The 14430-nt window shown below is 48.6% G+C and overlaps 1 protein-coding gene across 1 annotated transcript in view; it reads left to right on the forward strand.

The window, feature by feature from the left end:
• C11H1orf174 (chromosome 11 C1orf174 homolog) overlaps positions 1 to 14430 on the forward strand; it is a 15956-nt gene extending 1526 nt beyond the window's left edge. The window contains exons 2-5 of the mRNA XM_075329170.1: positions 4548 to 4670; positions 7072 to 7416; positions 7709 to 7831; positions 9626 to 14430. Of these exons, the coding sequence (XP_075185285.1) occupies positions 4548 to 4670; positions 7072 to 7416; positions 7709 to 7831 (591 nt within the window). The 3' untranslated portion in view covers positions 9626 to 14430. The remainder of the gene's footprint in view (positions 1 to 4547; positions 4671 to 7071; positions 7417 to 7708; positions 7832 to 9625) is intronic.

Here is a 14430-nt window from a genome sequence, read left to right on the forward strand (position 1 = left end):
GCTGTCTGGGGAGGATGGCCGAGCGCCGGGCTGTCTGGGGAGGATGGCCGGGCTGTCTGGGGAGGATGGCCGGGCTGTCTGGGGAGGATACTTTGGAGACTGTGGATAAGTTGTCTAATGGTGATGGTTTTTGTGACATGAAAATCATTGGATCTTGGATAATGCCCCGCGGCTGCTCGCCCTGCAGTGTCAGTGTCTGCCCGCAGTATCAGCAGCTTCTCACAGTGCAGTGCGTGGAGCCGCGGGGATGACGAGTGCTGCTGTCAGGGGGTTAGATGAGATCATTACCTTCTGTGACGATCTGCATTGCTGACATCACCGCTGTCACTGCCTTCTATGCCCGTCTCGCGGGCGGCCCGAGACTGTCACTAGCGGTCGGTGACGTCGCGGGCTCTCGCAATACTGCTGAGAATGTGGCAGGCAAAGAAGGCAGTGACAGCGCTGACGTCAGCAGTACAGGAGATCGTCACTGCAGGTAATGATCTCATCTAACCTCCTGACAGCAGCGCTCATCATCCCCTGCAGTGACCTGGGCTGACCTATTGATGTAAGCTCAGGTCACTGCACTACTCTCCCAGCCAATGGGGAACATTCTGTTCTTCATTGACTGGGACAGTGACTATGGTATGGATCGCCGTGGGACCCCCTTATTGGATTACGCCGGAACTGGAATTGATTGTTCTTTTCAATAAATTGGTGAAAGAGGGAATGTTTTGGGGAGTGTTTTTTTCAAATAAAAATTTTTTTGTTGTCTATTTTTTTTTATTAATATTAATATAACCTATTAATATAACCAGTTATGTATATTAGATTTTATGACAGGGTATTGATCCAGGGAACTAGTCTGATTGCCGGATGTGGAGTCAGGAAGGAAATTTTTTCCCCATTGGAACTTGTTTGCCACATTGGGTTTTTTTGCCTTCCTCTGGATCAACATGTTAGGCTACGGGTTGAACTAGATGGACTTAGAGTCTCCCTTCAACCTTAAAACTATGATACTATGATACTATGATATGATACTATGATACTATTATTACTGACTGGGTTACTGATGTCAGGTATCTGATAGACGCGTGACATCACTAACCCCAGGGCGTGATGCCAGGTGACATTACACATCTGGCATCAACCCCATATATCATCTCATTTGCCACTGCACCAGGGCAACGGAATGAGTTGGGGCGAAACACCAGGATTGGCACGTCTAATGGATGCGCCACTTCTGGGGCGGCTGTGGCCTGCTATTTTTAGGCTGGGGAGTGCCCAATAACGGTGGACCTCCCTAGTCTGAGAAAACCAGACCACAGCTGTCCACTTCACCTTGGCTGGTGATCCAATTTGGGGGTGGGAGCCCACGTTTTTTGTTTTAAATGATTTATTTAATGTAAAATAACAGCGTGGGGTGCCTTCTGTTTTGGATTACCAGCCAAGGTGAAGCTGCCAGCTGTTGTCTGCAGACTGCAGCCGTCTGCTTTACCCTAGCTGGCTAAAAAACATAGGGGGGCCCTCACGTCGTTTTTTTTTTTTTAATTATTTTTTGGCTAAATACAAAGCTAGGCACCCTTTAGTGCCACATGAAAGTCACTAAAGGGTGCCAGCTTAGAATATGCAGGGAGGTGGGACATTATATAGGTCTTTCTCATCTATCTATCTATTCATCCATCTTTCCCTCTATCCATTATCTGTCTGTCTATCGATTATCTATTATCTATATTATTTATTGCAGTTACAGCATAAAAAAACGCAGGGACCAACCTGCGGCAAAATCACATGCGTTTTTCCCGCGGTTTTGGTGCGGTTTTTTACTGCAGGTGCGGTAATCTTCAACTCCCAGAAGTTTCTCAAGAAATTTTCTTAAGAAAAATCACTTTTCTAGTGCGCACATAGCCTTAAATAGAAGAAAGACCTGTGGAAATCTAGGGGTTGCCTTCCAGCTGGGCAGTACAGTCAGCATCTTATCACCGGCTGTGAGACTGACCGGAGAGAATCTGCACAACCCCTATAACACGCGATCCAATGCTGGACAGCACCGTGGTTCTGAAAACCTTCCGTAGTGACAGCGTCCAGAAGTCTCATACTCAGAAACAAGGGTTTGATCCAAAAGAACCTACACAAGTCTCCTGATCATAGCCGAGGATCAGAAGAAAAGACGATCCATCTCCTGAAGGGGATGATCACACCTAGTGATTACGCCGATCATTTTCCATGCAGATGTTCTGGCAGAAAGTCCACAGCCGTTCACCAGAACAGAAAAGTAAACGAAATGACCCGGCGCCGCGGGATTTACATTTACAGCTCGTCAACTGTGTCTGTGGATTTTCACGGAGGGTGGCAATACATTCAGGAAAATCCACAATGAAACCTGAACATGCACAAGCGGATTTTATTACAGGTTTTTACAACGGAACCACCGCAAAATCCATTCTGTGTGATACTCGTGAGCATGCTCCAAATCAATAGGATTAGAAAAACATGTACTCTCTTTATCATCAGCCGTTTCTGGTATTCCGAGAGTTACGTAATAATTTGGCTTCTGCGGCATTGCTATAAATCCCGATACAGTCGTCAGGATGTGTGGAGCACCTGGAAGCCGTAGTTCTCTGCAGTGCCTCCAAAATATCATGAGGAGCAAGTGATATTTAGCACGTAGGAGCTTGAGCAGTAGAGGTTACATGTATGAAAGCAGGCATTGTAGGAAGCCGCTGATTTACATAAGGGCTCATGGGGATATGCAGGAGAGCTATAGTGGGATCATTGTGCTGTCCTGAGTAATGCTGCGGAGGATCAGACCCCACAATACAACCCTACACCGGGGTATGTGGAGGAAGCAGATTTCACTGCTCTAATGTATGGTTCTCACTGATCTGTCCTAAAATATTAGAATATTACCCTTTTCTTATAAAGCCCCAGCATAACATGAGGCGATGATGAGAAATGTAAGAATATTCATCCTTATTTATACTACACCAACATAAAATGCCAAACTTACAATGAAAAATGTCAAAATATGATCAAATGGCCTTTTTTGCCCACTGTGTTTAACTTTTTTCTCTTTTTCTTTCATTCTTTTTTGTGTCTTCTTTTTATTTCTCTTTTCATCCTCTTTCTTGTTCTCCTCTTTCTATATCCTTTCTGTCTCTCTCCTTTCTTTCCTTTTTTCTGTCTCTTTTTTTTCGTCGGTCTCTTTTTTCGTCGGTCTCTTTTTTTCGTCGGTCTCTTTTTTTCGTCGGTCTCTTTTTTTCGTCGGTCTCTTTTTTTCGTCGGTCTCTTTTTTTCGTCGGTCTCTTTTTTTCGTCGGTCTCTTTTTTTCGTCGGTCTCTTTTTTTTCGTCGGTCTCTTTTTTTCGTCGGTCTCTTTTTTTCGTCGGTCTCTTTTTTTCGTCGGTCTCTTTTTTTCGTCGGTCTCTTTTTTTCGTCGGTCTCTTTTTTTCGTCGGTCTCTTTTTTTCGTCCTCTGTCTCTTTATTCGTCGCTGTCTCTTTATTCGTCTCTGTCTCTTTATTCGTCTCTGTCTCTTTATTCGTCTCTGTCTCTTTATTCGTCTCTGTCTCTTTATTCGTCTCTGTCTCTTTATTCGTCTCTGTCTCTTTATTCGTCGCTGTCTCTTTATTCGTCGCTGTCTCTTTATTCGTCGCTGTCTCTTTATTCGTCGCTGTCTCTTTATTCGTCGCTGTCTCTTTATTCGTCGCTGTCTCTTTATTCGTCGCTGTCTCTTTATTCGTCGCTGTCTCTTTATTCGTCGCTGTCTCTTTATTCGTCGCTGTCTCTTTATTCGTCGCTGTCTCTTTATTCGTCGCTGTCTCTTTATTCGTCGCTGTCTCTTTATTCGTCGCTGTCTCTTTTTTTCGTCGCTGTCTCTTTTTTTCGTCGGTGTCTCTTTTTTTCGTCGGTGTCTCTTTTTTTCGTCGGTGTCTCTTTTTTTCGTCGGTGTCTCTTTTTTCGTCGCTGTCTCTTTTTTTTTTTTTTTCTTTTTTTTTACGACAGTGTCTTTCTTTCTTCCTTTCACTGTTGCGCTCGTTCTTTTTTTACTTCCTCTTATGCTCTTTCACGGTTTTTTGTTTTCCAGGTTTTTTTTCCAGTTTTTTGTTTCTTTTTCTTTCTGTTTTTTTTTCTGTTTTCTGTGTTTTGTTTTCCCTTATTTTTCTTTATGTATGTTTTTTTCATTTTTCTTGTTTGTTGTTTTTTTTTTGGGGGATTTTTATTCGGTATATGTTTTTTTTTTTTGTGTTTTTTCTTTTTTGTCTATTTTTTTCATTCTCGTCTCTGTGTTTAATATCTATGTGGTTTACATACAGTATATCTGACATTTGACACTTCACGGGCGGGCGTGTGTCTAGGACAGAGCTCCGATATCCTCAGTTGACCGCTGCTATGCTCCATGACCGCTGCGGCTACAGCTGTAGTTGTAATTGAAGCCTCAAAGAACACCAGACAAGCTGTAGAGCGGAGCCTCCATGTGACTCTTGTTCTGCTAATAGCCTATAATGCATTTTTTAGGAAAGATGTAAAACGCTGGGTTGCTGCTTTAACTCCTATAATTTGTTTTCAGTTGACAGACGGGGTGCAGTGCTCGGCTCGCCAAAAAGCTCAACATTGTTCTGCTGCACAGAATTCCTCTGATGATGAAGCTGAAATCCGCAGCTCTGGAAAGTCTGCAAAGAAAGTCTGCCTGGTAAGGATAGGGGTGTCTCTGAGTCTCCTGGGATTTCTGAAATTCACACTTTGTTGCATCGTTAATGTTTAGATACATCTACTAAGCATTTCTGGGAAGGCCCGGTGAGACCCCGTGTAGGAGAGGCTCATCACACGGGTAGTTTCCACAGAGGTGATTGTGAATTGCACAGCCCTGGTTATGGCAGCTGAAATCTTTGGTTCAGCATTATCATTGACTCATTTTGCCGTTTTTTGTTTTGGTTTCTTTTTTGTGTTGTTCAGAAGACGAAAAAACATTTGCTTAAAGTGAATCTGTCACCAATAAATACTCATTTTAAATGGGTTTTGCAGTGTTGTAGGGAACCTAACCCCAATAACAACTATACTAGCACTGTACCTGTAACTGGTGCACTTTTAATAATGGAACTTTTAATTTATATGCAAATGAGGGGGCTGTTTTGCACCCTTGGCGTGGTCAGGAGTTTGATGCATTGTTTGTGCCCTGCCTGCAGAGGCCCGGCCAATCGCTGTGCCCTGCCTGCGGAAGCCCGGCCCCTGGCTGTGCCCTGCCTGCGGAAGCCCGGCCCCTGGCTGTGCCCTGCCTGCGGAGGCCCGGCCCCTGACTGTGCCCTGCCTGCGGAAGCCCGGCCCCTGGCCGTGCCCTGCCTGCGGAGGCCCGGCCCCTGGCCGTGCCCTGCCTGCGGAGGCCCGGCCCCTGGCCGTGCCCTGCCTGCGGAGGCCCGGCCCCTGGCCGTGCCCTGCCTGCGGAGGCCCGGCCCCTGGCCGTGCCCTGCCTGCGGAGGCCCGGCCCCTGGCCGTGCCCTGCCTGCGGAGGCCCGGCCCCTGACTGTGCCCTGCCTGCGGAGGCCCGGACCCTGACTGTGCCCTGCCTGCGGAGGCCCGGCCCCTGTCTGTGCCCTGCCTGCGGAGGCCCGGCCCCTGGCTGTGCCCTGCCTGCGGAGGCCCGGCCCCTGACTGCGCCCTGCCTGCGGAGGCCCGGCCCCTGACTGCGCCCTGCCTGCGGAGGCCCGGACCCTGTCTGCGCCCTGCCTGCGGAGGCCCGGCCCCTGGCTGCGCCCTGCCTGCGGAGGCCCGGCCCCTGGCTGCGCCCTGCCTGCGGAGGCCCGGCCCCTGGCTGCGCCCTGCCTGCGGAGGCCCGGCCCCTGGCTGCGCCCTGCCTGCGGAGGCCCGGCCCCTGGCTGCGCCCTGCCTGCGGAGGCCCGGCCCCTGGCTGCGCCCTGCCTGCGGAGGCCCGGCCCCTGGCTGCGCCCTGCCTGCGGAGGCCCGGCCCCTGGCTGCGCCCTGCCTGCGGAGGCCCGGCCCCTGGCTGCGCCCTGCCTGCGGAGGCCCGGCCCCTGGCTGCGCCCTGCCTGCGGAGGCCCGGCCCCTGGCTGCGCCCTGCCTGCGGAGGCCCGGCCCCTGGCTGCGCCCTGCCTGCGGAGGCCCGGCCCCTGGCTGCGCCCTGCCTGCGGAGGCCCGGCCCCTGGCTGCGCCCTGCCTGCGGAGGCCCGGCCCCTGGCTGCGCCCTGCCTGCGGAGGCCCGGCCCCTGGCTGCGCCCTGCCTGCGGAGGCCCGGCCCCTGGCTGCGCCCTGCCTGCGGAGGCCCGGCCCCTGGCTGCGCCCTGCCTGCGGAGGCCCGGCCCCTGGCTGCGCCCTGCCTGCGGAGGCCCGGCCCCTGGCTGCGCCCTGCCTGCGGAGGCCCGGCCCCTGGCTGCGCCCTGCCTGCGGAGGCCCGGCCCCTGGCTGCGCCCTGCCTGCGGAGGCCCGGCCCCTGGCTGCGCCCTGCCTGCGGAGGCCCGGCCCCTGGCTGCGCCCTGCCTGCGGAGGCCCGGCCCCTGGCTGCGCCCTGCCTGCGGAGGCCCGGCCCCTGGCTGCGCCCTGCCTGCGGAGGCCCGGCCCCTGGCTGCGCCCTGCCTGCGGAGGCCCGGCCCGTGGCTGCGCCCTGCCTGCGGAGGCCCGGCCCGTGGCTGCGCCCTGCCTGCGGAGGCCCGGCCCGTGGCTGCGCCCTGCCTGCGGAGGCCCGGCCCGTGGCTGCGCCCTGCCTGCGGAGGCCCGGCCCGTGGCTGCGCCCTGCCTGCGGAGGCCCGGCCCGTGGCTGCGCCCTGCCTGCGGAGGCCCGGGCCGTGGCTGCGCCCTGCCTGCGGAGGCCCGGGCCGTGGCTGCGCCCTGCCTGCGGAGGCCCGGGCCGTTGCTGCGCCCTGCCTGCAAATAAAAAAAGTTTTTATTTTTTGCATTCAAGGAACGAAATAAACAGAGCAAGGTGAACATAGTCTATAAATGTGCAATGGGGTCCGGCAGGTGGAATTTCTCTGACCTGTTTGTCATAGGGGCCTGGCTCAAAAAAGGGCACCCCCTGTAATATAGCAAAGTGAATATATGGGATTCAAGTGACACAATTGTCAAATGTAATTTTGTTTCAGGCGTCGACTCGCAAAACTTCCAATAGGAATCTATCAAAAAAATTTATATGTGACCAGAACAGCGCACTAGAAACTGATGGCACCAAAAGAGCTATAAAGGCAGGTACACGGGGAAAGGTTCCAGGCAGGAGGTGCCCGAAGGTGACAGTCAGCGCCCGTGCCACCGCCGCTCATCATGTGTCCAGAACCAGTCCTTCATATCATGCGTTAACGGACGACAGTGGAGACGGGGTGACACGTCCAGATACCCGAGGAGTCTGCACAGACAACAGCCCCTTCTTTGATGAAGACAGTAACCAACCAATGCCACTCGGGAGATTCTTTGAAAACGCGGATCTGATGCAGGTGAGTCCGCCCGTCTGACTACACGCAGCTTGTTTGTAGTCTGTGACCATGGAGACGCATACGTTAAATAACATTTAATTTCAAACAAGACATGTTTTCTTCTTGTCATTTGTACGCTGCAGTCCCCGTAAGAACCGCATAGAAAAGTTCCAGCTTTTAAGCCGTAGTCACACAGCGCGGTCACGCAGTTTTTGCCTTTGGAAAAGGCTATCTGTGACACAATTTTGTGACAATACTGTGTGAGTAAAGAATTGGTGGTGACTTCTGAGCTGATTTATTTTTTAACCCTTAGGACTTTCCGCCGGTCGCTACATCCTGCGCTTCTATGAGCAGGCGAGAACTGAGGAACCTCCACTACAGAGCTAAGGAGGAGGAGGAAGACGAGGAGGAGATCAATAATGAAGAGCCTATTTAAGTAAGTGATCAGTCTGTACAAGGCCTGGCTATACATTTCTATATTGTGCAAGACGTTCACATCTGTGTTATGAACCCCCGGGGGGATTCTGCAGCTCACAGCCACATTTCTCCTGCAAAATAATGAAAACTCTTATGGATTCCCACCACATTCTACGTAAATAGCATCCATCAGTCACTGATTGCATCTGGTTGTGTGTGTACACAGTGACTACTAGCAGAATAGTGAGTGCAGCTGTGGAGTATAATGCAGGATGTAACTCAGGATCAGTACAGGATGAGTAATGTAATGTATGTACATAGTGACTGCACCAGCAGAATAGTGAGTGCAGCTCTGGAGTATAATGCAGGATGTAATTCAGGATCAGTACAGGATGAGTAATGTAATGTATGTACATAGTGACTGCACCAGCAGAATAGTGAGTGCAGCTCTGGAGTATAATGCAGGATGTAATTCAGGATCAGTACAGGATGAGTAATGTATGTACATAGTGACTGCACCAGCAGAATAGTGAGTGCAGCTCTGGAGTATAATACAGGATGTAACTCAGGATCAGAACAGGATGAGTAATGTAATGTATGTACGCAGTGACTGCACCAGCAGAATAGTGAGTGCAGCTCTGGAGTATAATACAGGATGTAACTCAGGATCAGAACAGGATGAGTAATGTATGTACACAGTGACTGCACCAGCAGAATAGTGAGTGCAGCTCTGGAGTATAATACAGGATGTAACTCAGGATAAGTACAGGGTAAGTAATGTAATGTATGTACACAGTGACTGCACCAGCAGAATAGTGAATGCAGCTCTGGAGTATAATACAGGATGTAACTCAGGATCAGTACAGGATAAGTAATGTAATGTATGTACACAGTGACTGCACCAGCAGATTAGTGAGTGCATCTCTGGAGTATAATGCAGGATGTAACTCCAGATCAGTACAGGATAAGTAATGTAATGTAAGTACACAGTGACTGCACCAGCAGAATAGTGAGTGCAGCTCTGGAGTATAATGCAGGATGTAACTCAGGATCAGTACAGGATGAGTAATGTAATGTATGTACGCAGTGACTGCACCAGCAGAATAGTGAGTGCAGCTCTGGAGTATAATGCAGGATGTAACTCAGGATCAGTACAGGATGAGTAATGTAATGTATGTACACAGTGACTGCACCAGCAGAATAGTGAGTGCAGCTCTGGAGTATAATACATGATGTAACTCAGGATCAGAACAGGATGAGTAATGTATGTACACAGTGACTGCACCAGCGGAATAGTGAGTGCAGCTCTGGAGTATAATACAGGATGTAACTCAGGATCAGTACAGGATCAGTAATGTAATGTATATACACAGTGACTTCACCAGTAGAATAGCGAGTGCAGCTCTCGAGTATAACGTTAATGTGGAGTATAACGTATAACGTGGAGTATAACGTATAACGAGATGTAACGTTAAGTGTGGTTCACCTTCTGGAAAAAAATTGTTTTTAAATTCTATTATTCCCTATTGTAAAATAATAACTCCATATGTTCACTTTTCGGACCGGCATCGAGTTCCCGGGCCTTGTATGCCATTGTTATGCCACGTGAATCCTGCAGTCAATCAGTGGCTGCTATTGGATTGTGCACTCTCACTTCCTGCGGACAGCTTAATGTAAAATGGACCTCCCCTTTAAATATGGTGAATAGTAGTTACCTGTGTAGATGTCGCACCTTTGTGTTTTGTGTTTATATGGTAGAATGCTATGATGACGCGCGGTCGCCCTTCATTTTGTATTTCTCCTGTCTTTTCAGGCGCCGCCTCTGCACAGCAGGACACTGGAACAGACCACCGCTTATCACAAATACATAAACTGTGCTGGAGCCAAAGTGCTTTTACCTGTATATAACCAGAGGAGAGTCACCCACTTTTAATTATTAGGGTGTGAGTGGAGGAGACGGAGGGCGAATGTTGAACCGTCCAGAAATGTTGGGTTTTTATTGCCATTGAAAAAAAGAGTCTTCAGGGAGTTTTCATGTTAAACCTGGTACCTTACAATGGTGGTATCCCTGCCAATAGGAGTACCAGTATTAAGCTTCACATCCACACACAGGGATGTGGAATATATGTTAAGTTTTTTATGTATATTATGTTTCGTCTTTCTTTTTTTATATATGTAGCGTTAATGGAGCTGATATCATTCAGAATGGAGGAAAATAACAATGTGAAAAGTAGAGGACTGGCTATACAGGTGCTGAAGAATTCAGGAGCGACGCTTGTGATCTAAGACATGGTCAGATGTAGCAGAGCCGAGATGTTCATCTGTGGTGTCCTGTTGGACTGTATTTGACTTTACTGCGATTGGACTGACAATTTGAGCTCTGCTACATCTCAGTGCAAAGTGAATGAAAAGTAAGTGAAACTGTCACCAGGTTTTCGCAACCTAATCTGAGCGCAGCATAATGCAGGGCCAGAGACCCTGATTTTGGCGATATGTCACTTACTGGGCTGCTTGCTGTAGTTTTAATAAATCACTCCTTTATCTTCTGCAAATTTACCAGTTCTCTGAATGCTGAGCTCTGTATAATCTCACCCACAGTGCATAGGCAGAAAGCTGCCAATCAGAAGTGGAGGCGGGGACATACAGAGCAGGAGGACTACATGGCAGGAGATTACCAGTCCTGTAATACTAAAACTACCGCAAGCAGCCCAGTAAGTGACACATCGCTGGAATCGGGGTCTCTGCCCCTACATTATGCTGCTCTCAGATTACATGGCAGAAACCTGGTGACAGATTCCCTTCTAAGTAATTATGGTTTCTTTGACTTTGTAAAGTCATAGCATGACGAGGGACACTTAGGCCAGTTTCACACATCCGGCTTTTCGCCGGATTTGGCGCACGCCAGTACAGTGTATACAGTACAATGGCAGCGCGACAAGCTCCGGACACCTGCTGTCATGTGACCCGGAAGTTGCGGCACTGCCATTGTACTGTATACACTGTACTGGCGTGCGCCAAATTCGGCAATCCGGCGAAAAGCCGAATGTGTGAAACAGCCCTTAATGGGAAACTGCCAGCAGATTCATGCCTATATGGACAGGCTCCTTCATTACAATGAAGTACTGCATTCTTTGGATTATAAGACGCACTTTTCCTCCCAAAAATTTGGGAGGAAAATGAGGGGTGCATCTTATAATTCAAATGTAGCTTACCGGTCGGTGGTGGAGAGGGGTAATGGGAGGCAGGAGCAATGCTGCGGTGGCCGTGAGTGCTGTGCTGCGGTGGCCGTGAGTGCTGTGCTGCGGTGGCCGTGAGTGCTGTGCTGCGGTGGCCGTGAGTGCTGTGCTGCGGTGGCCGTGAGTGCTGTGCTGCGGTGGCCGTGAGTGCTGTGCTGCGGTGGCCGTGAGTGCTGTGCTGCGGTGGCCGTGAGTGCCGAAAATGCCCACCCTGAAAATGTCGGCGGTGTGGGCTTCAAATAATGGCGCCCAGAGGTAAGACGTGTGCAGATGAGATCTCGGCTTGTCATTGAGCCGATAGCTCAATCTGTGCACGTGCCGATTCCGGGCGCCATTTCTTTGAAGCCTGCACCGCCAACAGTTTCTGGGACAGCATCTAGGACACCCGCAGCATCACCCTGCTCCACCACTGCTGACAGGCTCACACCAGGTGGAGAGGAGCAGCCATAGCACTTCAGAGTAAAACGTAGTTCATGGTAATAAGGCGCGTGTTGGTTTTTCATGCTGCCGATGGTTATTGCCAGGGATGGGTCTACTGACAGTTTCCCTAAAAACCATACTAACTACAGAGCTGTGTTTGTCATTGCAACCTCAGCTCTGCTATAGCTGTACATGTGCAGAGATTTACTGTTATTCGGAGGCATTATGTATCGTTTGTAATAAATCTTTCTCTTGTGGTAACGATTCTGTTTGCATTTAAAGGTAATTGGAAGTCTAATTCCAGGAGGTCTCCTGCGGGGTCGGCTTTTATATCCATAGTCCTGATGGCAAAAATCAATTTGCAGTTGGAAATTCGAGTTTATGGTTGAGTGCCCCTTTACTTTTAGTCACCGACCTTGTTCACTTTTAGCTGTAAATGAAGGAAACCTATATAATATAATATAATATATATATGATCTAACAACTTCATGAACAGGAGAGCGTTTGTCATAAAGGAAGGAATCATGGCTGCAAAAAAATAAAATATATATATATATATATATATATATATATATATAAAAAATCTAATGCAAAAATAGGAGCAGCACTTAACCTGTTGTGGTGCAAGGTCCTTACAATCAGTCTCACCCGATTTCAATGAGCAGCAAAAAAAAGAAGATAAATGTTATATATATATAATATATCTAATATATATATATATATATATATATATATATATATATATATATATATATATATATATATATATATATATATATATAGATATATCTAATATATATATATTTTTTTCTTTTGCAGCCATGATTCCTTCCGTTATGACAAACGTTCATGAAGTTGTCATATGTGATTAGAATCACTGACGGATTTGATTGCTTTTTTCCTCTTTTGCTGCCTTCTAAGAGTTGGTGCAAATCAATTTTGCACCACCCAATCCATCGGCCATGTCCTGTGACCACTGGACGGGAGCCCAGAGAGCCGCCTCCTACCTGACTGCTCTTCTTTCGATTAGTCGGCCTGGTGCAACGTCATTGTTGTGGTGGAACGTTATGCAAGGTCGGCTAATCAAAAGAAGACCCGTCCGGTAGGAGAAGTCTCTCGGGGCTCCCGTCCAATGGTCACAGATCACTTGACGTGGCCGATGGATCAGGTCTTGAGCATCGATTCACAAATCTACTAATGCCAGTTCAGTAGTCTCCAACTTGTGCCTTTCATAACATGGTGGAAGTTGTAGTTTGTCATCACTTGAGGGGGGCACAGGTTGGTGATCATTACTCCTATCTGATATAACAGTCATTTTTGTAGTGAATTATGGCCGGCACTGCCACTCATGCCTTATCACAGCGATCACCAGAGCCTTAACATAGCATCTGCCCCCTCCTATACATTGCTGGGACTGTAAAGGGATCCGCAGCAAAAATTCAGGATTGCAAGTGTTAAGTGCTACGGCCTAAATGGCTGTAATTATATCCAATGTATATTAATGCAGGTAAACATGTGCAATGCCCATAGGGGAATGCAGGGTATTACCTGGACCAGTGAGCGGTAAAGAAAAAAAAAAGCATGTTGGTACCTGGGTGTCAATATCATAGTTTCCATAGGGAGTCTGGGCACCAAATATTGTTAAAGGGATCCTGTCACCAGATTTGTCCCTTAGGAGCTGCTGCCACCACCAGTGAGTCCCTATATACGGCATTCTAGATTACTGTATATAAGAGCACAGGCCGCTCTGTATAATGTAAAAATCACTTTTATTATACTCACCTAAGGGACTGGACGGTCTGGTCCGATGCGTGTCACTCCTCTCTGCTGCGATCGCCGTCCTCCTTTTTAGCCCCGTGTGGTTGACACTCCTATGTCATGCACACAGAGACCACCTTTGCTCTCCTTTTAAGTGCACTTTGATCTGCCTTGCTCAGTGCAGATCAAAGTATTGTAGTGCACATGCGCGGGCGGTCTTTGACCTTTCCTTGCATCTGCGCATTTCAGTATTTTGATCTGCCATTTGCAGGGCAAAGAGAAGTGCGCCTGCGCAGGACTGCAATGGCGGCTAGTGTGGATGATGTCGGACGCGTCCTCCAAATAGAGGTGAGGACGATGGCGATCGCAGAAGAAAGGAGGCGCCGGACCGAGAGCAGTGACGCCCATTGTACCGGAGCACCCCGCAGGTGAGTATTATAAAAGCTGTTTTTTACGTTCTATGCAGCATTCTAGAATACTGTATATAACAGCCCAGGCCGCTCTGTGTAAGAGCTCACAGGTGGTGGACGCAGATTATCGGTGACAAACCTGCTGACAGGTTCCCTTTAAATGATTGATTTATAAAGTCCCAGGTATGTACACATGGACATCATAAGTAAGGGCAACACTCGCAGTCCTGGCCTGTCCTTCTGTTACAGCTGATTTTTGAAAGGCTGGACCTAAATTCAAGCTGATGTAACTATTGAGTATAAACTGATACTCATGACTGTAAATCACATTTGCGGTTTCCACTCGCTAAATGCAAGGCAAAAGCTTGCACCCACAGATCCACAAGACTACTTAGCCCCGCTGTTCTGCTGAAGGGGTGTACACAGGTGGGCTGCCATACATGTTCATTGGCATATATAGTTTGCTATTTTGTTGGGCACTATAAGACCCGTTTATGCCAACATCATGGCTGCCATGAGCATCTTGCTCTCACTTTAAGGCCATCCATATTCACACAGTTTTTTCGGAGCAGATCTCTTAAATCCTCCTTAAAGGTATGTACACACAACGTCTTTAAGACACCAGCGGACCCTGCTGACGTTTTCCAAGCAGAAGGGCTTCAGGAAAACGCTGGCCATATTTTTCCTGAACCTGTTTCGCCGCTATTGTCCTTCTTTTTTTTCACTATTAACTACAGCTAGTCAGGGGACCGGCCGGCGTTTACTTTTTTTTTTTTTTTTTTTAATCCGCTTTA

This window comes from Anomaloglossus baeobatrachus, chromosome 11, assembly GCF_048569485.1.
Source record: "Anomaloglossus baeobatrachus isolate aAnoBae1 chromosome 11, aAnoBae1.hap1, whole genome shotgun sequence".
Lineage (NCBI taxonomy): Eukaryota > Metazoa > Chordata > Amphibia > Anura > Aromobatidae > Anomaloglossus > Anomaloglossus baeobatrachus.